Source organism: Buteo buteo, chromosome 17 (genome assembly GCF_964188355.1).
Source record: "Buteo buteo chromosome 17, bButBut1.hap1.1, whole genome shotgun sequence".
NCBI lineage: Eukaryota > Metazoa > Chordata > Aves > Accipitriformes > Accipitridae > Buteo > Buteo buteo.
The window spans coordinates 25,662,526-25,679,774 of NC_134187.1; the positions used below are offsets into that span (position 1 = coordinate 25,662,526).

Here is a 17,249-nt window from a genome sequence, read left to right on the forward strand (position 1 = left end):
AGCCCTAAGGACTTGACTAAGTGTGCAGAAGAGCATAAACAGCATGTCTCAAGTTGTTCTCTTTCTTTCTCTCCTAGTTCATGGGAGAAAGGAAATTAGATCTAGTCTGGACCGTCACTGGTAGCAGACTATTAGCCCTTGATATACTTGCTCAGCTGTTCCAGGTAGGACTCTGCAGGCAGAGATAAGACTTTGACTTCTAAGACAGAGCCCTTGCCCCTACCACTGTGCTTACAATACTGACATAGAACTCCATGACCATTAGTGTAAGTCCAATAGTTTGGCTCAGGTAGTTTTACAAAGCACGTCTGAAAGAAATGTAATTTTATTTTTTTATTTTATGTATTTCCTTATAGAAAAGTCTGACTGTGACATAAAATAGAGAGGTTCAGAAACAGTTTCCATCAATCATTGGTGTTTGATGGGGGGTGGGTTTTCCCAGATTTTATATTATTATTATTATTAATAATAATAATAATAATTATTATTATTATTATTTTACTTTTTAAAGATCAAGACAAAACTTGGTCTACAAAAATTAAGCCAGAATTTATAGGCACTTATTAGTTTTCCTCAGCCCTTGGAAGCATACAAAGTTTAATGACCTGTGAAACATTAGGCAACAGGAAAAGATGAAAGATGAAATCCATGCTGGCCTTTATTACTCCCATATCCTCAAATAGAATGCACACAATTTATGTAATATAATTAATAGTGATTTCTTCCTCCAAAGGTCCTAATGACAGCAAGACAAAAGGCTTGCTATTGTCAGATCTTATGTTGCTGTAATTAACTGTTCAATCTATAAGCAACTCTAAAAAAGGTCTGCTTAAAGGACCTGCTCCTAGTATTTAGTAGTATGTACTACACACAGGTTCTGCCCCTATCTGGAATGCTACAAACCCGATATGAGGCTAAGAAATGTGCCTTTTTTTTTTTTTTTTTCTAAATTGGGCACACAAAGCAACCAAAATCACTGCAGGCAATCTATATTGTCCTAGTCCTATCACAAAGAGCACTGTCAAAATGACCCATTCAGAAAGCTAATGTTCCCTGTAGTACAGGGAAGAGAAAATATAATGAATTGGAACCCTATAATACTTTCTGATAAATATCTCATTTATTAGACTACTTCAGCAGGATCAATCTTATCAGAAATCAGACTCCTTTCAGAATTGACTGGAACTGCCATTACCTGGCCACCAAGCAGAGAGAAAGACTATGTTCATTTAAGCATGAAGTGTCCATCGGCTTCCCTGTATTTGCTATAAATATGACCTGAGCTTTCCAAGAGGTCTTCAACCATTGTTTCACTAAGAAAAGAGCAAACAGATCAGTTCTCATATGGCTGATGGTATTACTGAAGGGCCTGCCACATGGCTCGCTGCTGGACCTGTAATGTGTGATAAGCAGCTTCTTTTTACAGCAGCAATACCTCCAGATGATGTTTTAGGATAGCTTTTTCTTGCTGAAGGCTGTTCTGGTTTACAGGCTCTGTACCATCATAGCTATATCGGCACGACAGCATTGGAAACCAATCCCCTTCCAAAGGAGATACAATAACTATGTCCACATTAGCAAGCCCTTAAGACAAATAGGAGAAGATCTGTGGAGTGAAACACTGGTAGGGACTGGATATCCACGGCTTTTTTATATTGGACTTGCCTTCATCTTGTCCCATTGCGCAAATGCTCATTTGCAGCTAAACCTCATCTTCCAGTTTTTATTTCATCTAAAATCCAATTCATGTGTACTAAGGCCACCCCACAGTGTGAACTGAAGAAAGCAATTGGGGGATGTCAGGAGATTCACTTCAAAAGTTCACTCCTGATCTGAACTAAAACACTATGTCCATATTGCCCATAAAAACAGGAGTTTTCCTGCTGGTGTAAATTGACTTCCCCTTTAAATGACATAAAGTCCATTACGTTCTTTTTTGCTCATACAAAAGCTGAGATTTTCCATGCCCATATTCAAAGCCAACCTGGTAGACAAGTAACATCAAAGGCAAATCAGCACAAGTATTTCTAAACATGAGACAAAGACTCCTGCATGTACATCGCTCTTGTAAAAATGGTGGATATATTCATTACGCCATAGACAAGCAGACCTTCTGACACTTAATGCCATTTCTGTGTTTTCTGAATTTATTAACATTATGTAAAATGCAGCATCAAACATTCAGTGCATAAAATTTTTATTTGTTGGACATTCAGAAGAAAAAAATGCATAGAGAACATAAAGCCTCTATAGATATGTGTATGTATATAAACTTTTAAACTATGGTTTGCACAGCAACTATCACTAATTTTAGAATTCATCCAGTCATATTCTTCCACAAAGCTTTGAGAGTATAAGAGTAATCTCACATGTACACAGGAATGATAAATGTATTCCTCTGCCTCACAGATACTATTTATATTCACCAGTGCAGTGCCCAACATTTTTATGTAATGCAATGCATTGTAATGACTTCTAAGTAAATAAATACTTTAAAATAATATAAATCAGAGAACTTCAGGCAAGAGTTGTTGGAATTTTCAGTGAAACTTTATTATTTAGGAGAGCCCATTTATCAAAGGTTTTTGTAGGATTAGCATGAACGACACTTACTGGGAAAGGCTTCTGATATCTAATATGGACACACTAGAAATAAATACAGAAAGAAATGTGGACAACAGAAGCACTTGCAATTGCAGGAGGTCTTTCTATGTACCAGACTCTTAGGAGCCCTTCTTTCTCATGATACTTTTTTTCTGTGGGTGGTACTTTTCTTATATATGCAATTAACTATTTATTAGTCCAGAGAGAAAGAAAGGCTATCACACGTGTACTAGAGCAGTGGTCTCCAAAACTGTTTTGATTGCACACCCCATCAGTAAAAAATTTCTGAACACATATACCCAATATATGTTTATTTATTTATGAATTATATACATTTACCCCTGCACTAATATATTACATATATTATAAAACTTACACCAAAAAAAAAGACATTTAAAAGGATGAGATAAAGATAAAATAAACACTATTTTAGAAGTTATTTTATTTTATTTGTTAATGGTATAAAAAATATTTTCTTCCTGCATCCCAATGGATTGTCTTGAGCACCCCTGAGGTGTGTGCACACCCTACTTTGGAGACCACTGAACTTCAATACCCACCTTGAAGACATGAGTCCAACTCCCTTATCTGCATCTAAAAGAGCAGGGACTTGGTTTCCCACAGAAACTTCTTCCAAGGAGTCCTGACTTTGCTATGGCAGTTAAGATGGTAGTACCACATTCCTTTTGTCCAAATTCTTCTCTCACACCACTAGAAAGAACATAAATTGTCATTTCAGCTATCATGAGTCTTGATTGTTTGCAAGACAACTCACTAGATTTTCAGTATGAAGTAGTGATGACATGTCTATATTCAGTAAAACTGCCGTTATCCAACAGAATGACTCAGAAAGTTATCTGTCTTTACTTCTGTAAGAGCATCAGTTACTCCCAAATTATTATTACCCAGCCACCTTTTATACATACTCAAATAACTCTCAAATGTAGATAATCGCTCTTAAAGTTGCACACAAGAGAGGTTATTCAGTCTTGTTTAAGCTCAGACATAATTGCTTAATACCCATCTCTAAATCCCAAACAGTAAGTCCTCAAAAGCATACATGACTTTCTTTACTGGATGCCTGCCTCTGCTTGCCTGATTTCCTAGCTGCTCCATTCCAGTCACTAATACACGTGCAGAGTGCCTTTTCCAGAGAGATGTGCACCTCTCTCTTCCCTAATGGGCCTTTGCTAACCAGGTTTAGCACACGGTAACCCAATCTCTGCCTGTGTAATGGGAAGCCTGAAAAATTAGTTGCAGTCAACAATACAGCTAATTTCATCTGCTGTGATGGTAGGTTGTACACCATTTATATAATGACTAGCTGTTAGAGAACTCACCTATGGTTAGAAAATAGAGCAGCCTGAGCTCATCCCAGGGGTTGTGGGATTAACCATCTGGCTTTCAGTTATTGTGAGGTGGAAGATAGGCCATCTGCCTTCAAAACTGATCTACTGAAAACAGAAAACAGTCAGAAGGTGGGCCAGGCTAGGCCTGGTCTTTAATGGCTAGACAATTCATGGAACAGAGACATTTAAAGCTCTGATTATGGTCCTGACCCATGACTCAAAATCTCTTTTTTAATAACAAGCGTTCTCACTGCTACAACCAGACCTACCCCGGCTGGCTCTTCACCTGGTCCTGTGATACTTTTCACAATAAAAGGGTTCAAGATGCAAGAGAAGGCATGGAAACTTCTTTTGTACATACTGGAAAAGAAAATAATGCTACTTTTAGTCAGTAAATTTTAAGTCACATAACACATGAATACGAAAAACTACAGATGAAACCGTAACTATAGCTACCTTTTTAATACATCGTTGTGAAATCCCAGATATGATGCAAAGTCACAATTTAATCATGGCAGTAATAACATTACCTTTGGTAATCAATTAACACAAGGAGTTTTACATTGCTGATATAAAATCATTAATATATCTTGGCATTCCAGTGCATCAGCAAGTACTTCATTTTGCTATAGAGCCATCCTGCTAAGCTAACTAAGAGGCAGCTTGCCCCAGGGCTGTATTGTTCATATGGGGTTCTTGCTTCCAACAGAGAGACTGGTTCCAGCTCCCTTTTAGGTATGTAAAATTGTAGAGTTTTAGCTCAAAATACAGAAAAATGGTGCTATTTAGAAATTAAATTCTGCTTCACATAAGTTCACATTGTGTTTACCGCTACCTTTTCTGAACATTTGGGTGAGCAAAGCTTCATCTATACAAATGCCCACGGAACGCCATTTCTGAATCCATAAAATCCATGTATTTTAGTTTGGTGCCAAAACAATAATTGTCTTAAGTGGAAGTAGATTTGGAGACTGGTTATCTGCTTCAGAATGAATCAGAAAGAGCAAGACAGGTTTTGGCTGACCAGTCATAGCCTGCATATGAGATTGTGTTTATGAATTCCTGAAGGAAGAAAACACTAATTTAGTCCTACACATAGTGATCTGATCACATGCTCTTTGACCACTTTGAAATATTAAGAATTATGTTAAAAACCATTGGCATGTACAACAGGTAAGCCATGAATAGGCACACTGTGTCCTCCCAATAATAAATAAGCCAGAATTCATTCTCTGCCACAGAATCTTGTCTAGAATACTATCATGCAGAAAAATCCTGGAGATGTATTTTTAGAATAAGGATGACTTTGGATTACTTTTCTCCCATACTTGAGTTCCTGAGGCCCCCTGAAAGTATGAGAAGAGATGGCCAATAACCAGTTGTATCACACAGCTCTTCCTATTCAAAAGCACTTAATAAACATAAATTAATCACTTCAGACACCACCAGAGTGTAGCAGTATACAGGCCAAAGTTTGTGGAAAACATTTAAGTGTTTGTATATTGTCTACCTACAATATTGCAATTAACTTCAGTATACTCATATATGGATACTTACTTACATGAATTTGCATATGAAGCTCTTGCTTATCCTGCTTGCATGCATTCTATGTATTTATTCAATGTAACTAACTCATTCATCATTCACTGAACACTCAGTTGCAATAAAAAAAGCTTTCTTCTACTGACACAACATGTATATATATCTTCTTGCCACAACTGTCTCCAACTGCTTATCCCATTCACTCCCCCTCTCCCACTCACATATCCCTTGAAGCTGGTCTCTGTCTCTGATCTTCCTCATGCCTGCCTCAGATCTTCCTTAAGTAACTAAAGTTCTGATTAATTCCTCCCCAAGGGCTGTAGGGCAGGTGATGAACATGGGATTTACAAACGTTGGAAGCAGGGAGGAGCAGCAAGAAGGAAATCAAAAACATGCAAAGGATTCAGAAGATCATGGAAAGGAAGAGAGTGCATCAGGTGAGTGGCAAAGTATCAAGGATAATGAGGAGTTTATTTTCTAAGCATTCAAATTTTCAGAAATAAAAAGTTATGTATTAGTGGCTTTCAGATTAGATCTCAGACTATTGTTCAAAATACATATACATATACATATACATACACATTCCTGTCTTCAGGGCAGGAAGCACATTTGCTTCACAGTCTGTGAAGCTCAAAGAAATCCTCAGTGCTGAGAATACAGAAGTACCTATTGACACCAGCATGTCTAGTTCATCTCTAGGAATGATGATGATACTTGGTCTCACTGACTGCAGTAGCAGTCTTTATTGAAGAACTGCTAAGAATTCTAAACGTAAGACAAACCCCTGGTTTGTCAAAAATGAACACGGAGGGAACAGGGGATAACAAATAGAGCAGGCACAAGCAGAGGCACACTGCTTTAGCACTCTTCTGAGCACTGAGAAAGACAGCTAATGACCTTGCCAGTACACCTCAAGCCTAGACTTGAAAACATCCATGGCCCCTGTATTGTGTCAGTGCAGATATTGGTGTTGGTTTTTTGCGCCTCCTAATATGGTGTCCTCAAACTTTGATGGTTAATACGTCTCATAATACTGAAGTCAGAATATGTTACATGTTATTTCCATTTGTAATGTCAAAGTTACACAATAAACCAAAATGACATTTTTCTGTTTTAAAATATTTCTCCAGTAGCAAGCCACAGATCTGCAACAGTAACTGGCACTGTGATTTTTTTTTTTTAGATCCATTTGCAGAAAATTAAATATGGTTTTTATAGCCACTTTTATGCTTAACATAACGGCAGCTACATCAAAAAGTTAGTATAGCTCTGGTCCAAGCTTTCATACATTATTCTCCAGATGACAGAACCAAGTCCCTTAGAAATGTTTTCAAATAAATATAAACATTTATTTAAAGTAGTTACAGAACAGGTTTTTTTCCCAGAAATATTACCTCCAGTCTGTTTCTGGAAGCAACATCTTTGCTTTAAGTGGTTTCTGTAGTGTTTGCAGACTCTTCAGACTTACAGTCCATTGAGAATACAACTGAAACTGCATGTTGTCTCACCCTACACCAGTTTGTAGTATTGCCTACAAACAAAAGTCAGACCAATTATGGCTTGAATGCTACCAGTGTCACACTGATAACTGACTACCCTTCTTCGTTCTTTTATTTTTCTAACACCTCAAGCACAGGATATGCTTCCCCTTCAAGCTCCAGCCCATTGCTGACCTAAGAGCTCTCATTCAGTTTGGAAATGGTAACTCTCTCCCCTTACTCAGTTTTCTAACATTTTCACCTTGTCCCATGCCAAATTCATGTAGAATTTTCACTAAGCATTTGCAAAGACTTTCTTTCTCCTCCTTCAAGTCACTTGTTGAAACCTTGATTTCAGCTAAGATCACTGTCAGTCATGCTAATCCATATCTCACTGTGTCTTTATGCTCACCCATTTTAAGCATCCTTTCTCCTGTCCTGTGCATATACTGTAAACTGCTTAGGAACTATCTTTTTGTTCTGGTTTTGTGTACTACCTGACACAGAGATTATGACTAGCATTCCTATGTGCAGATAGGAAGATAATATATGATGAAAAATAGTAATTTTTGTGAGGAACATCAAGAAGAGAGGCCTTCATAGGAGAAGAGCAGTATTTCATAATGCCCCACTGAGGCTTTTGATCAGTATCTACCCAAAAAGAAGAATGCCATCCACTAAGCTGATAATACAGATGAGTCATCAAAAGCATCCAGGAGACTTTTTACGGTAATCATTTGACTTAAGTCAGGCAAACCTACATAATATGTGGGGAAAAAAAGTTCAAGATAGCAAGGCAGAAGAAATAAAGAGGTGGAGAGTGTTTTTTAAAAAGAATTATTTTGTTTATCTAACATAAGAAGTTACATAAGAGTTACACCATAAGAATGTGATTTTTTCCACAGTGGTTATTCCACATTCCTATCAAATGACTTGGAAGATAAAGAGTTCATTTTATACAGTCATTGTTGTTTACACTGTTTAAAAATTCATGAACTCACTCTATAAGCCCACTTGCTGAGATTCATGCTAAATATTCTTCCCTGAAAAGTGCCACACCTGCATAAAAGAAAATTGGTTATAAATTGGGAAAAAAGGTGCAAAAAATGATGTGCAGAACTATTTCTGTACCATATTTACCTGTCTCAACTTACACTGAAGAAAGTACTATAATTAAATAACTGTGGACTTTATCAGAGCAATTTATTTTATAACATTAATGTATATCAGACATACAGTGGTACATAATAATAAGCAGGATGTGCCACAATGCTAACTTCCCATGAGTCCTAGTTTGCATGTATGTTATACAGAGTGTTCTACAGAAATAATAGAATAGTTTCATTGTTTGTTTGGTTTTTTTCTAAATGGAACACTCTAAATATCAAGCATTCTTTACAGAAAGCATAAAGTTAAAATAATATTTGAGGGCAGCATTAGAGAGAAACGATCAATGGGGAGAACAGTTTTTCTCTTTTATTTATTATGGTAGCATTTGGGGACCCCACACTTGGACCAGAAAACCATTGTGCTTGGAACTGTGCAAGAATATTAAAAAAAAAGAGAAGAAAACATTGCTGATCCTATAACCCCAACTTCATCATGACTTGATTTTGATTTTATAACACATAGGTATACTGAGCTTTGTACTCCGCTCAGAATGCAAAGAACACATGCGCTTTGTAGTCAAGTGTAATTTTTTTGCTTTATTCAAGCTATAATAGGAAAGGTCTGCTTATATGTACAAGCACTTTCAAAAGGTTTAGATAAAAGCATCTCTCTTAGGTAATTCATAATACTTTTTACACAGCAAGATGAAAGAAGTTTGCTTCCTAAAATTGGGACAGAACATCAAGAAAGCATGTAGATTTGGTTCTATATGCAATCTGAACAGTTTTTCAATATTAAAAGTCATTAAAATCTTGAAAATCTCTGATACGTTCAAACCATAAGGGTACATCAAAACTATTTATCTGGAACACGATATTACAAGGAATTCCAGCTGTGGTAGACCTTTAACTTAGTGAAGTTATTTCAAAAATATTGAAAAAATAATGGTATGGCACCAACCTCAATGTATTATTGTCTATGGACATTAAAATTGTTAAATACAACTAAGCCTATTTAAGAAAAGAAGAACATAAACAGATGAGGTAAGTTAGTCATTGTATTGGACTGAGAAAGTCCTCCAGAAGTCTCATCAGGAATGCTGTTTGCTAAAACATCTGCCAAAATGAGAGTTTTCATCTCCTTGGAGCTTTGCTCACTCTATGCCTGAATGACTCCAGGAAAACAAGATTCTCTGCTTAACTATCTCAGAAAGCAGAAAGCATGCAAAAAAGTTACTTTAATTACAACTCAATAAAAATTAATATTCAATTTTGTTGAGGTTTTCTTCATGCTCACAATACTCTGGTGGCAAATTCTGCTCTATCTTATGTACCAAATGTCTTCTTTTTCTTCTCTGTATAAATATTATTTTCAGTCTGGCCACAAAGAGGAACTGACATTAACTTCAGTAAATAATTTACCACCAATGAAAATAGTTGCTTTCTGGAATTTGGCAGAGCAAAACATTGAAACCATAATCCTCTGCAGTGGTTATAACCTGAATCAGAAAAATCACCATATAGATGTAAACATCCACACTAAATTTATGGCATGTTTATCACTTTATTCACATGCTCAGCATAGTAAACCATGCACAGTTGTTGAGTTCCCCTCTTGTATGTGATCGGGCAAAACCATAAACCTCAACTTGTGATATTATACATCATTTTAATGATCATGTTAACAGACTTATGATTAGGACATTATTTAACTCAATACAATCTGTCCTCTTGCCTACTCACTAATTAGAGGGAAAAGATAGAAGTAATTGTGATGAAAAGTATCACAGATAAAAGGAGAATGCAAGGCTATTTCAAAATCGTGGAAGTTCCAATAGTCAAATATTATTGCTTCTGAGATACTGCTTTCCAAACCAGAGTTTGTGATGTGTGGTCCTGCAATAATGTCTCCTTAAGGGCTAGGAGATCGGTAATTATTTTCTGGTCAAATCTCTCAAGGCTGAGAGACCCCGTACCTGACACCAGGCACCGACGGCTTGGTACGTGGCATTGTTTGCACGCAGAGAACATTTAAGATACCTGTAGGAAGCTTACGCGATGAGCTTTGTATCCTGCCCTAACGCTAAGTGGAGGAGAGCACTGACCGCCGATCCATCTGTGCTTATGAAATATTTTATATCCCTACACTGACTGATAAGAATTCGATCAACTAACGACTAGATGAGCTCCGGCCGAGTGGCCTCTGACTCTTCTCCTGACCGAGACCCTGTGCTGGGGGCCGGACCCCATCACCAACACCCACTGGGCTGGAGTGGGGTCCCCTTCCTGCCCCCGCCGCTCACCCCCTTCCTCACTCGCCCCCCCCAGGCCCAGCAGACAATGAAGGAAAACCTGGCTGTCGTAGAGGACAACTTTGTGGCCATAGATGCCCGCGTCAAGCGGCTGCAGAAGTGACAGCACCCTGGAGACACCCTCGCACCGGGCATCCCTGCCGCCGCCAGGGCCCTGCGACCCTCTGGGAATCTCTCCCTCCCCAAGCAGGTACCAGCCCCTGCTTGTATTATACTCTGGCTCTGCCCCCCTGCCCAGCATGGGGGCTGGAGGGGTCCTCCCCACTCCTCCATTCCCACCTCGGGGTGGGGGGGGGTGGTGGTGGTGTCTCTGTAGCCCCCCGATTTACCCTAGTAAACAGCTCAGCTCAAAGCGTATCGGTGTCAGCATCTCCTCCAGGCTGTGGGGCATGAGTGCGGCCCAGCTGCTGGGTTTTAAATGTGCCTTTTCATGGTGCATAACCCCCACAGCCTCCTCGGTGCACTAAATCCAATTGCTCTGTCGGAAAGCTGTGACCCATGGGGAGAACGTCTCCTCGTTGCCAGCCGTGGGGCAGGAGGTAGTGTGTCTCTGTCTGTGGGTGGCCTGGGGCAGGGGCGCATGGCCCCCCCACAGGCTGGTGGAGATGATTATTGCTGGGACCGGTGCACATTACTATTGCACAACCTGGTGCAAAACTCATCCTGAGTAGATCCAGCCATGGGGCTGCAGCCCCCTCAAACCAGAGGTGATGGGGGGCAGAGGGACCCCCAGCATGCAGAGCGGGCACTGGGGACGGAGCCCTGGCTGCATCCCCTCACGCCAGCCCTGTCCCCCCAGCGCGGGGGCTTCCCTGGCGTGGGGGCCACCTCTGGCCCTGGTGGGTTTGAGCCCTGGGGGCAGTTGCTGGGCCGTGATCTTGTGGGGATGGCGGAGGCGGGGTGGGATGGCCGCCAGGACTGGGGTGAGCACTGGAGGGACGCGGGCTCCTCTGGAGGGACAGGCCAGCACAAGGAGGACGGCAGTTGCCCTTTAGGTGAGGGAGCAGCTGGAGAGCGTGGAGCTCTGCCTGGGGGAAGAGCAGAGTGAGGGTGACTGAGGGCTCCTGGGGAAGGACTAAAGAGCAGGCAGAGAAGGTGAGGCCCTCAACGGCCAAGCAGGAGCAGCCTCATGTTCGTGGGCCCTGGTCCTCCTGGGGGATTTCGGAGAGACCTGCTGGAGGGACGGCACAGCAGGACATAACCAGCCCAGGAGGCTCCTAAGGGCACCGACGACAACGGCCTCCCCTTCTAACAGCGAGGCCTCTCCCCTTCTTGTCAGTCAAGGGCCCTTGCGCATGGCTTCAAAGCCATCTTTACGTGGTGGTTTTTCTTAGGTAACATAGACAAGGTGCCGCGCTTGTCCTACAATCACAGGATTCTTTATTCTCGTTCTAGTTTGATTTCAAGAGAACGGGGACCTCCCTGGGCAGCTCCCAAAGGCGTCTGTCAGCTTTGGGGGCAGGACTCCATCGAGGATGTCCCTCTTCAGGAAGACCAAGAGGAGGATGATGATCTGCAGGAAGGCGAGGAACAGCAAAAATCTCCTGCGGGACAGGAGAGGGGTCAGGCAGAGCTGGGAGTAAATTTGTCTCGGCTCTTGACAACCACCCTCTTTGAACGCCACCGTGGGGCCTCGCACCGTGCTGGGCACAACACACCCTGCTCGGGACTGGTTGAGGCTCTGCTGTACCTCTTCCCAGTGGGCCCCCCCCAAAATCCCCCGCTATGTGCCGCCCGAGCAAGGAAGAAAAGAAATCCTGAACTACTTCATCCCTGACAAGTCCAAACCTGCCCAGTGCCCTTGGACCAGTGGCACGGGCATCCCACTGCGTAGGGAAGAGCCCCGGCACTCCGAGCCCCCGGAGCAACTCACCTCAGCCAAGAAGCGATCTTATGCCTCCTCGACGCCAGCTGCTCCTCCTACAAGCCAAGGCACACAGGGACATGCGTTGGGGTGCGTGAGGCAGCTGAGGTCTGGGGGCTCAGACCCCCTCCCTCGTCCCTGCTGAGATCAGTGAGGGCCCCCGTGTCCCCTGGGCACAGCGCAGACCCTTCCCTCCCCAAGGCCCACAGCGGGGTTGTCTGTCCTACCAGCCGCACATCCACCACCTCCTGCAGCAGGCTCTTGCCTGCCACGTCCGCCTGCGCCGCCGTCTTCCCCCTGCTACGGACACCACGGGGTTTGGGCTGTGAGAAGAGACCTTGGCCAGCATGGTGATCCCCTGGGTGGCCAACAAACAGGGAGCCAGGGTGCTGCCCAGCCTCTGCTGGGGCTGGCACCAGGCACCCCCGGCATCCCAGCCCCGCACAGACCCACCCCAGGCCCGGAGGGCACGGAGGAGAGCCTGGGAGCTGCTCGGAGTTGTGCAGAGCTGCTGCCAGGAGTCCCGAGTTGCTCAGTGCTGTTTTGAGCCACTCAGACAATTCAAAGGGCTCTCCAGAGCAGGCTGGAGGAGCCAGGAAGATGTCTGTGAGCAGCAGAGGCCTGCCCAGTGCTGCTCAGCAACCCCCCCGACCCCCCGCCCCAGATTTCAGTCAGGGCCCCGTTGCCACTCACAAAGCTGTCGGCTCCTGGAGGCCTTGCTGCCTCTCCAGCAGGTGCTGGAGCTTGTTCCTCAGCAGCTGGAGAAGCAAAGGGCCTGGTTAAGAATCCATGCCATGCCTCCTCTGCGGGGGGTTCCCCCACAAACGTGTTGAGCCCCCGTGCCTCCCGTCCCCAGTACCTCATTGATCTGGGCCTCCTCCTGCAGAGCTTCTACCGCCTCCGACCACTGCTCCCTCTGCCGAGCCAGCGCGGGACGTCGCAGGGAGCCATGCGCGGGAAAGGGCACCTTCTGCACCACTTCCAGGCTTGCAGCTGCGTCCCTCTTGGCCATTTCCAAGTGCTTCTGCGAGAGAGGAGGGGAGGAGGAGGAGAAGCCGTCAGGGCACCGGGACACTCCCCAAGCGCGCTCCCCTCCGGCTCCGCTCGGGCACTGCCTCTGCCCTCGCGTCCCCTCTCCTTCCCAGCCCTGCAGGCAGACAGAGGGACCCCCAGGCCCGACTCCGGACACGGGCCTGAGCAACTGGCTCTGGGCGACCCCAGCTGAGCAGGGGCACTGGAAGCCACCAGATCATCTCCAGAGGTCCCTTCCAACCTCAGCCAGACTACGCTTCTGTGAACTTGCCTTCATCTGGGCCATCTGCCTCTCCAGCCGCTGGAGCTCCTGGCTGTTCTTTTCCAAGCAGCGTGCCATGACACAATTCCAACATGACGAGCTGCACGCAGGCACCGTCTTCCCGAGGTGTTGGGGGCACCAGCGACTGATGGGGAGAGAAGGAGCTCCCCCATCCCTGCTGTGCCAGGCGCCCGCGCGGGGTCCGTGAAGCTGCTCTGCCCCCACTGGCCTCTCCCCCGTCAGGGCCTTCCGCTGCATGGTGGACAAAGGACAGGTCGATTGCGAGTCTCCTCTCAACTCCTGCCCAACAGCTCCGAGGCTCTCCCCGGAATGCTCCCCCGCCTCTGGCAGCAGCCCCTTTTATACCCGCCGGGGCGCCGATGTCACAGGCCCCAGGTGACGTCACAGAGACACAGTCATCGCTGTCCACTGTGACATGGCCGCCAGCTCCCTGGGCTGGTGCCAAGAGCTGACCTGGGGCTCGGCCGCAGCCACGGGGGAAACAGGGCATCACTTTTAGCCCACTGTTGGGAGCGACCGCGGGCACCACTTGCCGGCGTCTCCCTGGGGGGGTTTGCCGGTTCCTCCACCACCCGGCTGCCGCCGCTGCCCACCCCGGGACCGAGCAGGAGCCAGGCTGCGCACACAGTCCCAGCAGACACTCGCACGGACACGCGTGAACGACTGGCGTGCACGGATGGCCACGCCGCATGGGGTCCGGCATCCAGCCCCCACCGGGATCCAGCATCCAGCCCCCACCGGGATCCAGCATCCAGCCCCAGGGGGGAACAACAGTCTGGGAAGGGGGAAAAATAAGGAGCAGCTCTCTGTCGGACTCGACAAGGGTATAAAGGGGGTCCCGCCGGAAGCCACCCTGAGTCAGTCCTCCTCGGAGCAGCGGGTCTGCAGTCCGGGACTCTCTCCTTGGGTCAGGATGCTAAAGGGGCGTTGGGCACTCAAAAGAATGGGCTAGGTGCCAAAAAGGAAGCTTTGGACCCTGAAAAGGAGGGGAACCTACCTCTTGGTTCCTCTGTGACCCCCAGAAAGGAAGCTTTGGTCGTGAATATAGGGCTTTGGGCACTCCAGTGGAGGCTTCCAGCTGTACAAGAGGGCTTTGGACCCTCAAAATGAGAGGAGGGGTCATGTGTAACCAAAATAACCAAAACGTCTCGTGATGTTCCAAGCCGGACGAGTCAAAAGGACTCAACGAGACGATGAACGCAACTGCGCGTTCACAGGAGATGGCATTAGGTCACACAAATTTTGTGTGCTGGGGGTGCGCGGGCCATATCTCCTAAGGCCACCCGGCCCCACCACACCCGGCCCCACCCCTCCTTTGTGAGCTGGCGGTGGGGGCGGGCCAGGACACACCTCACAAGGCCACCCAGCCCCACCCTCCTTTGTGAGCTGGGGGCCAGGACACCTATATAAGGCCCCACTCGCCACCCCTGGCTGATTGCAGACGCTGTCTCTGCTCCTGCACGGTCAAGAGGGAGGCAGCAGCTCCTGAGAGGGAGCGACGCACGACGTTGGTGGCTGTTGGTGGCAGCGTTTGGTTGCCATCCCTGCAGCCATGAGCCGGGACAGTGCGGGACCGGGGACCGGGGCGCGCAGCCGCCCCTCGCCCTGCCGGGGCCCGGCGCAGAAGGATGAGCACAAGCGGCAGCTGGAGAGGCTGCAGGCTGAGCTGGAGGCTGAGCGACTCCGCTCCCAAGAGCTGTCCCGCCACTTTGCCGCCGAAGCTCGCAAGCTGAAGGAGGCCGCGGAGCGGGATCGGCAGCTCCTGGCCAAACGGCTACGCTCCAAATGGGAGCAGCGGCAGGCACGGGAGCTCCAGCGGCTGCGGGAGCTGAACCAGCGGCAGCGGGAGGTGGAGATCCGCCAGCTGCTGCGCTCGAAGGAGGCTGAGCTGCACGAGGTGCAGGAGGTGCTGCAGCAGCAGCGCGACGACGCCATCCGGCAGGCACGGGACCTGCAGCAGCAGCTGGCCAAGGAGTTGGTGAGAGGCGCCTCGAGCAGCGGCGAGGCCCGCATTAAGCTCCAGGACGCCCTCAGCAAGCTGCGCTGGGAGACCAAGAGCGAGGAGGCTGCTCGCATCCTCCGCCTCCAAGACGAACTGCTGCTGCAGAGAAGACTCTTCCTAAAGTACATCTTGGAGCGGTTCGGTGGCGAGCAGCCTGCTTCCCGCAATGAGGCCGGGGCCAAGGCCTCGGCCTGGCACCGCCTGCAGACCCTCCTGGGCGCCGGGGCCGTCGGGCCCTGCTCTTTGGAGAGCCTCATCGCATCTTCCTCCCGTGATGGAGAAGGGCAGCGGAAAACCCACCAGAGCTTGAAAGACACTCGCCTCCAGGAGGAAGGGACACACACGGAGTCTTTGCTTGAGGCTGTGGGGCAAGACTCGACGCCGCACTGCTCGGACTCCCCGCCGCAAGGAACGACCCGCAGCGGGCGGTCTGTGGCAGAGGTAGGTGTTCAGACTGTAGGGCAGCAGGAGGACTGGCTGCCTGGTAGCAGTCACAGCAGGCTGCAGGAGCAGAACGCCCACCTCCAGCGTGCCCTGAAGGACCTCAAGAGGCGATGCAGTGTCCTTCAAGAGGAGAGCTGTCTTCTGAGGAAGGCAAGCTCTGCTGAGGTGCGGGAGGAGCAGGAGAGGATCAAGCAGAAGACTGCTAAGCTGTGCCTCCTTGCCAAGCGGCTGCAAGAAACAGCCAGGCAGCTGGAGACCAGCCTTTGCCGGATCAACCATTATTAAATCTTTTCTTAACTATCTCTCTGTGTACTCCCACTCCTTCTCCTGTGTGTATGTGAACTGAAACGACTATGCGCCAGCTACTGGAGTCAAGCAGGGGGTGCAGGCACCCCTGGCTTGTGGTGCCAGCTACGAGTGGGTCCCAGTGCAGCTAGTGGAGGGGGGGGGCTTAGTGCAGCCACTGGAGCGAGTGGGGGCCTCGGCCACCAGGCACTGGGGCGGGAACCGCGTGTGTCCTGCAAACCACCTACTGGGGGGGACCAGCACGAGTGAGGTGTGTGAGGGGCTCTGTGAGCGTCTGTATCTTCCCCAAACCTGGTGCGCTTGGGGTGTGCGTGTGCATTCACCAGCAAACTTCAAGCTGGACCAGCTGGTGAGTAGGGGGTCCTCGGGCTGAGGAAGCACATATTGTCCAGGTTGTAGCGGCCCGCTCCAACACTGCCTGCTTTCTGCCAGGCCATGCAAATCTTCCACGGAGGTAGCAGCACCCTTTGTGGCAAAGCAATTCTCTCAAGCCATTTCCTGCAAGGAAATCAGATGCTAAAGGAGGTTCTAGCCTTGTGGCTGAAGAAAGGCTTTTTAGAAAGCAGTCCTCTGCACAGGAGCGCCCAGAAGAACCAGCTCTCATCTATAACCCACACACACAGAGTAGAGGCAGCCTTAGCGCTGCCATTCTCCTTCACCCCGCCACACACAGCTTTGGAAAAGGGCTGCTTCCTTTTGCTCGCGTGCAAGAAAGTACTTCACTCCTTTCACTAACGCTGGCCAACTTCCTTTCCATCCACACTCTTGCATCTGATTACTAGTCCAATTAGGCGTTTGCACTGATTGTCACTTACACCGCAACTTTCTGTGTGTAATCACCTGGTAAGAGCAAAGACATAAAGAAGCGAGTAACTAGCACGCAAGGTAACCCCGCTCATATCGCACTTTTCTGCAAGCCATCTT

The 17,249-nt window shown here is 47.1% G+C and overlaps 1 protein-coding gene across 1 annotated transcript; it reads right to left on the bottom strand.

Annotated features, from left to right (window-relative positions):
* Positions 1-11,629: 11,629 nt before the first annotated feature.
* LOC142041221 (uncharacterized) lies at positions 11,630-13,988 on the bottom strand. Its single transcript, XM_075049875.1, has 6 exons — positions 13,562-13,988; positions 13,118-13,282; positions 12,952-13,016; positions 12,486-12,558; positions 12,268-12,314; positions 11,630-11,938 (listed from the first exon to the last, which is right to left on the bottom strand). Exons 1-6 carry the CDS (start codon positions 13,808-13,810, stop codon positions 11,797-11,799), a joined length of 741 nt encoding a protein of 246 aa, XP_074905976.1. The 5' UTR covers positions 13,811-13,988; the 3' UTR covers positions 11,630-11,796.
* Positions 13,989-17,249: the final 3,261 nt, after the last annotated feature.

Coding starts and splice junctions, on each gene's coding strand:
- LOC142041221 (XM_075049875.1), bottom strand. CDS start 13,810: ATGCAGCGGAAGGCCCTGACGGGGGAGAGGCCAGTGGGGGCAGAGCAG. Junction 12,559..12,951: donor CTCCAGGAGCCGACAGCTTT/GTGAGTGGCAAC, acceptor TGGTGTCCGTAG/CAGGGGGAAGACGGCGGCGC. Junction 11,939..12,267: donor AAGATCGCTTCTTGGCTGAG/GTGAGTTGCTCC, acceptor CCTGTCCCGCAG/GAGATTTTTGCTGTTCCTCG.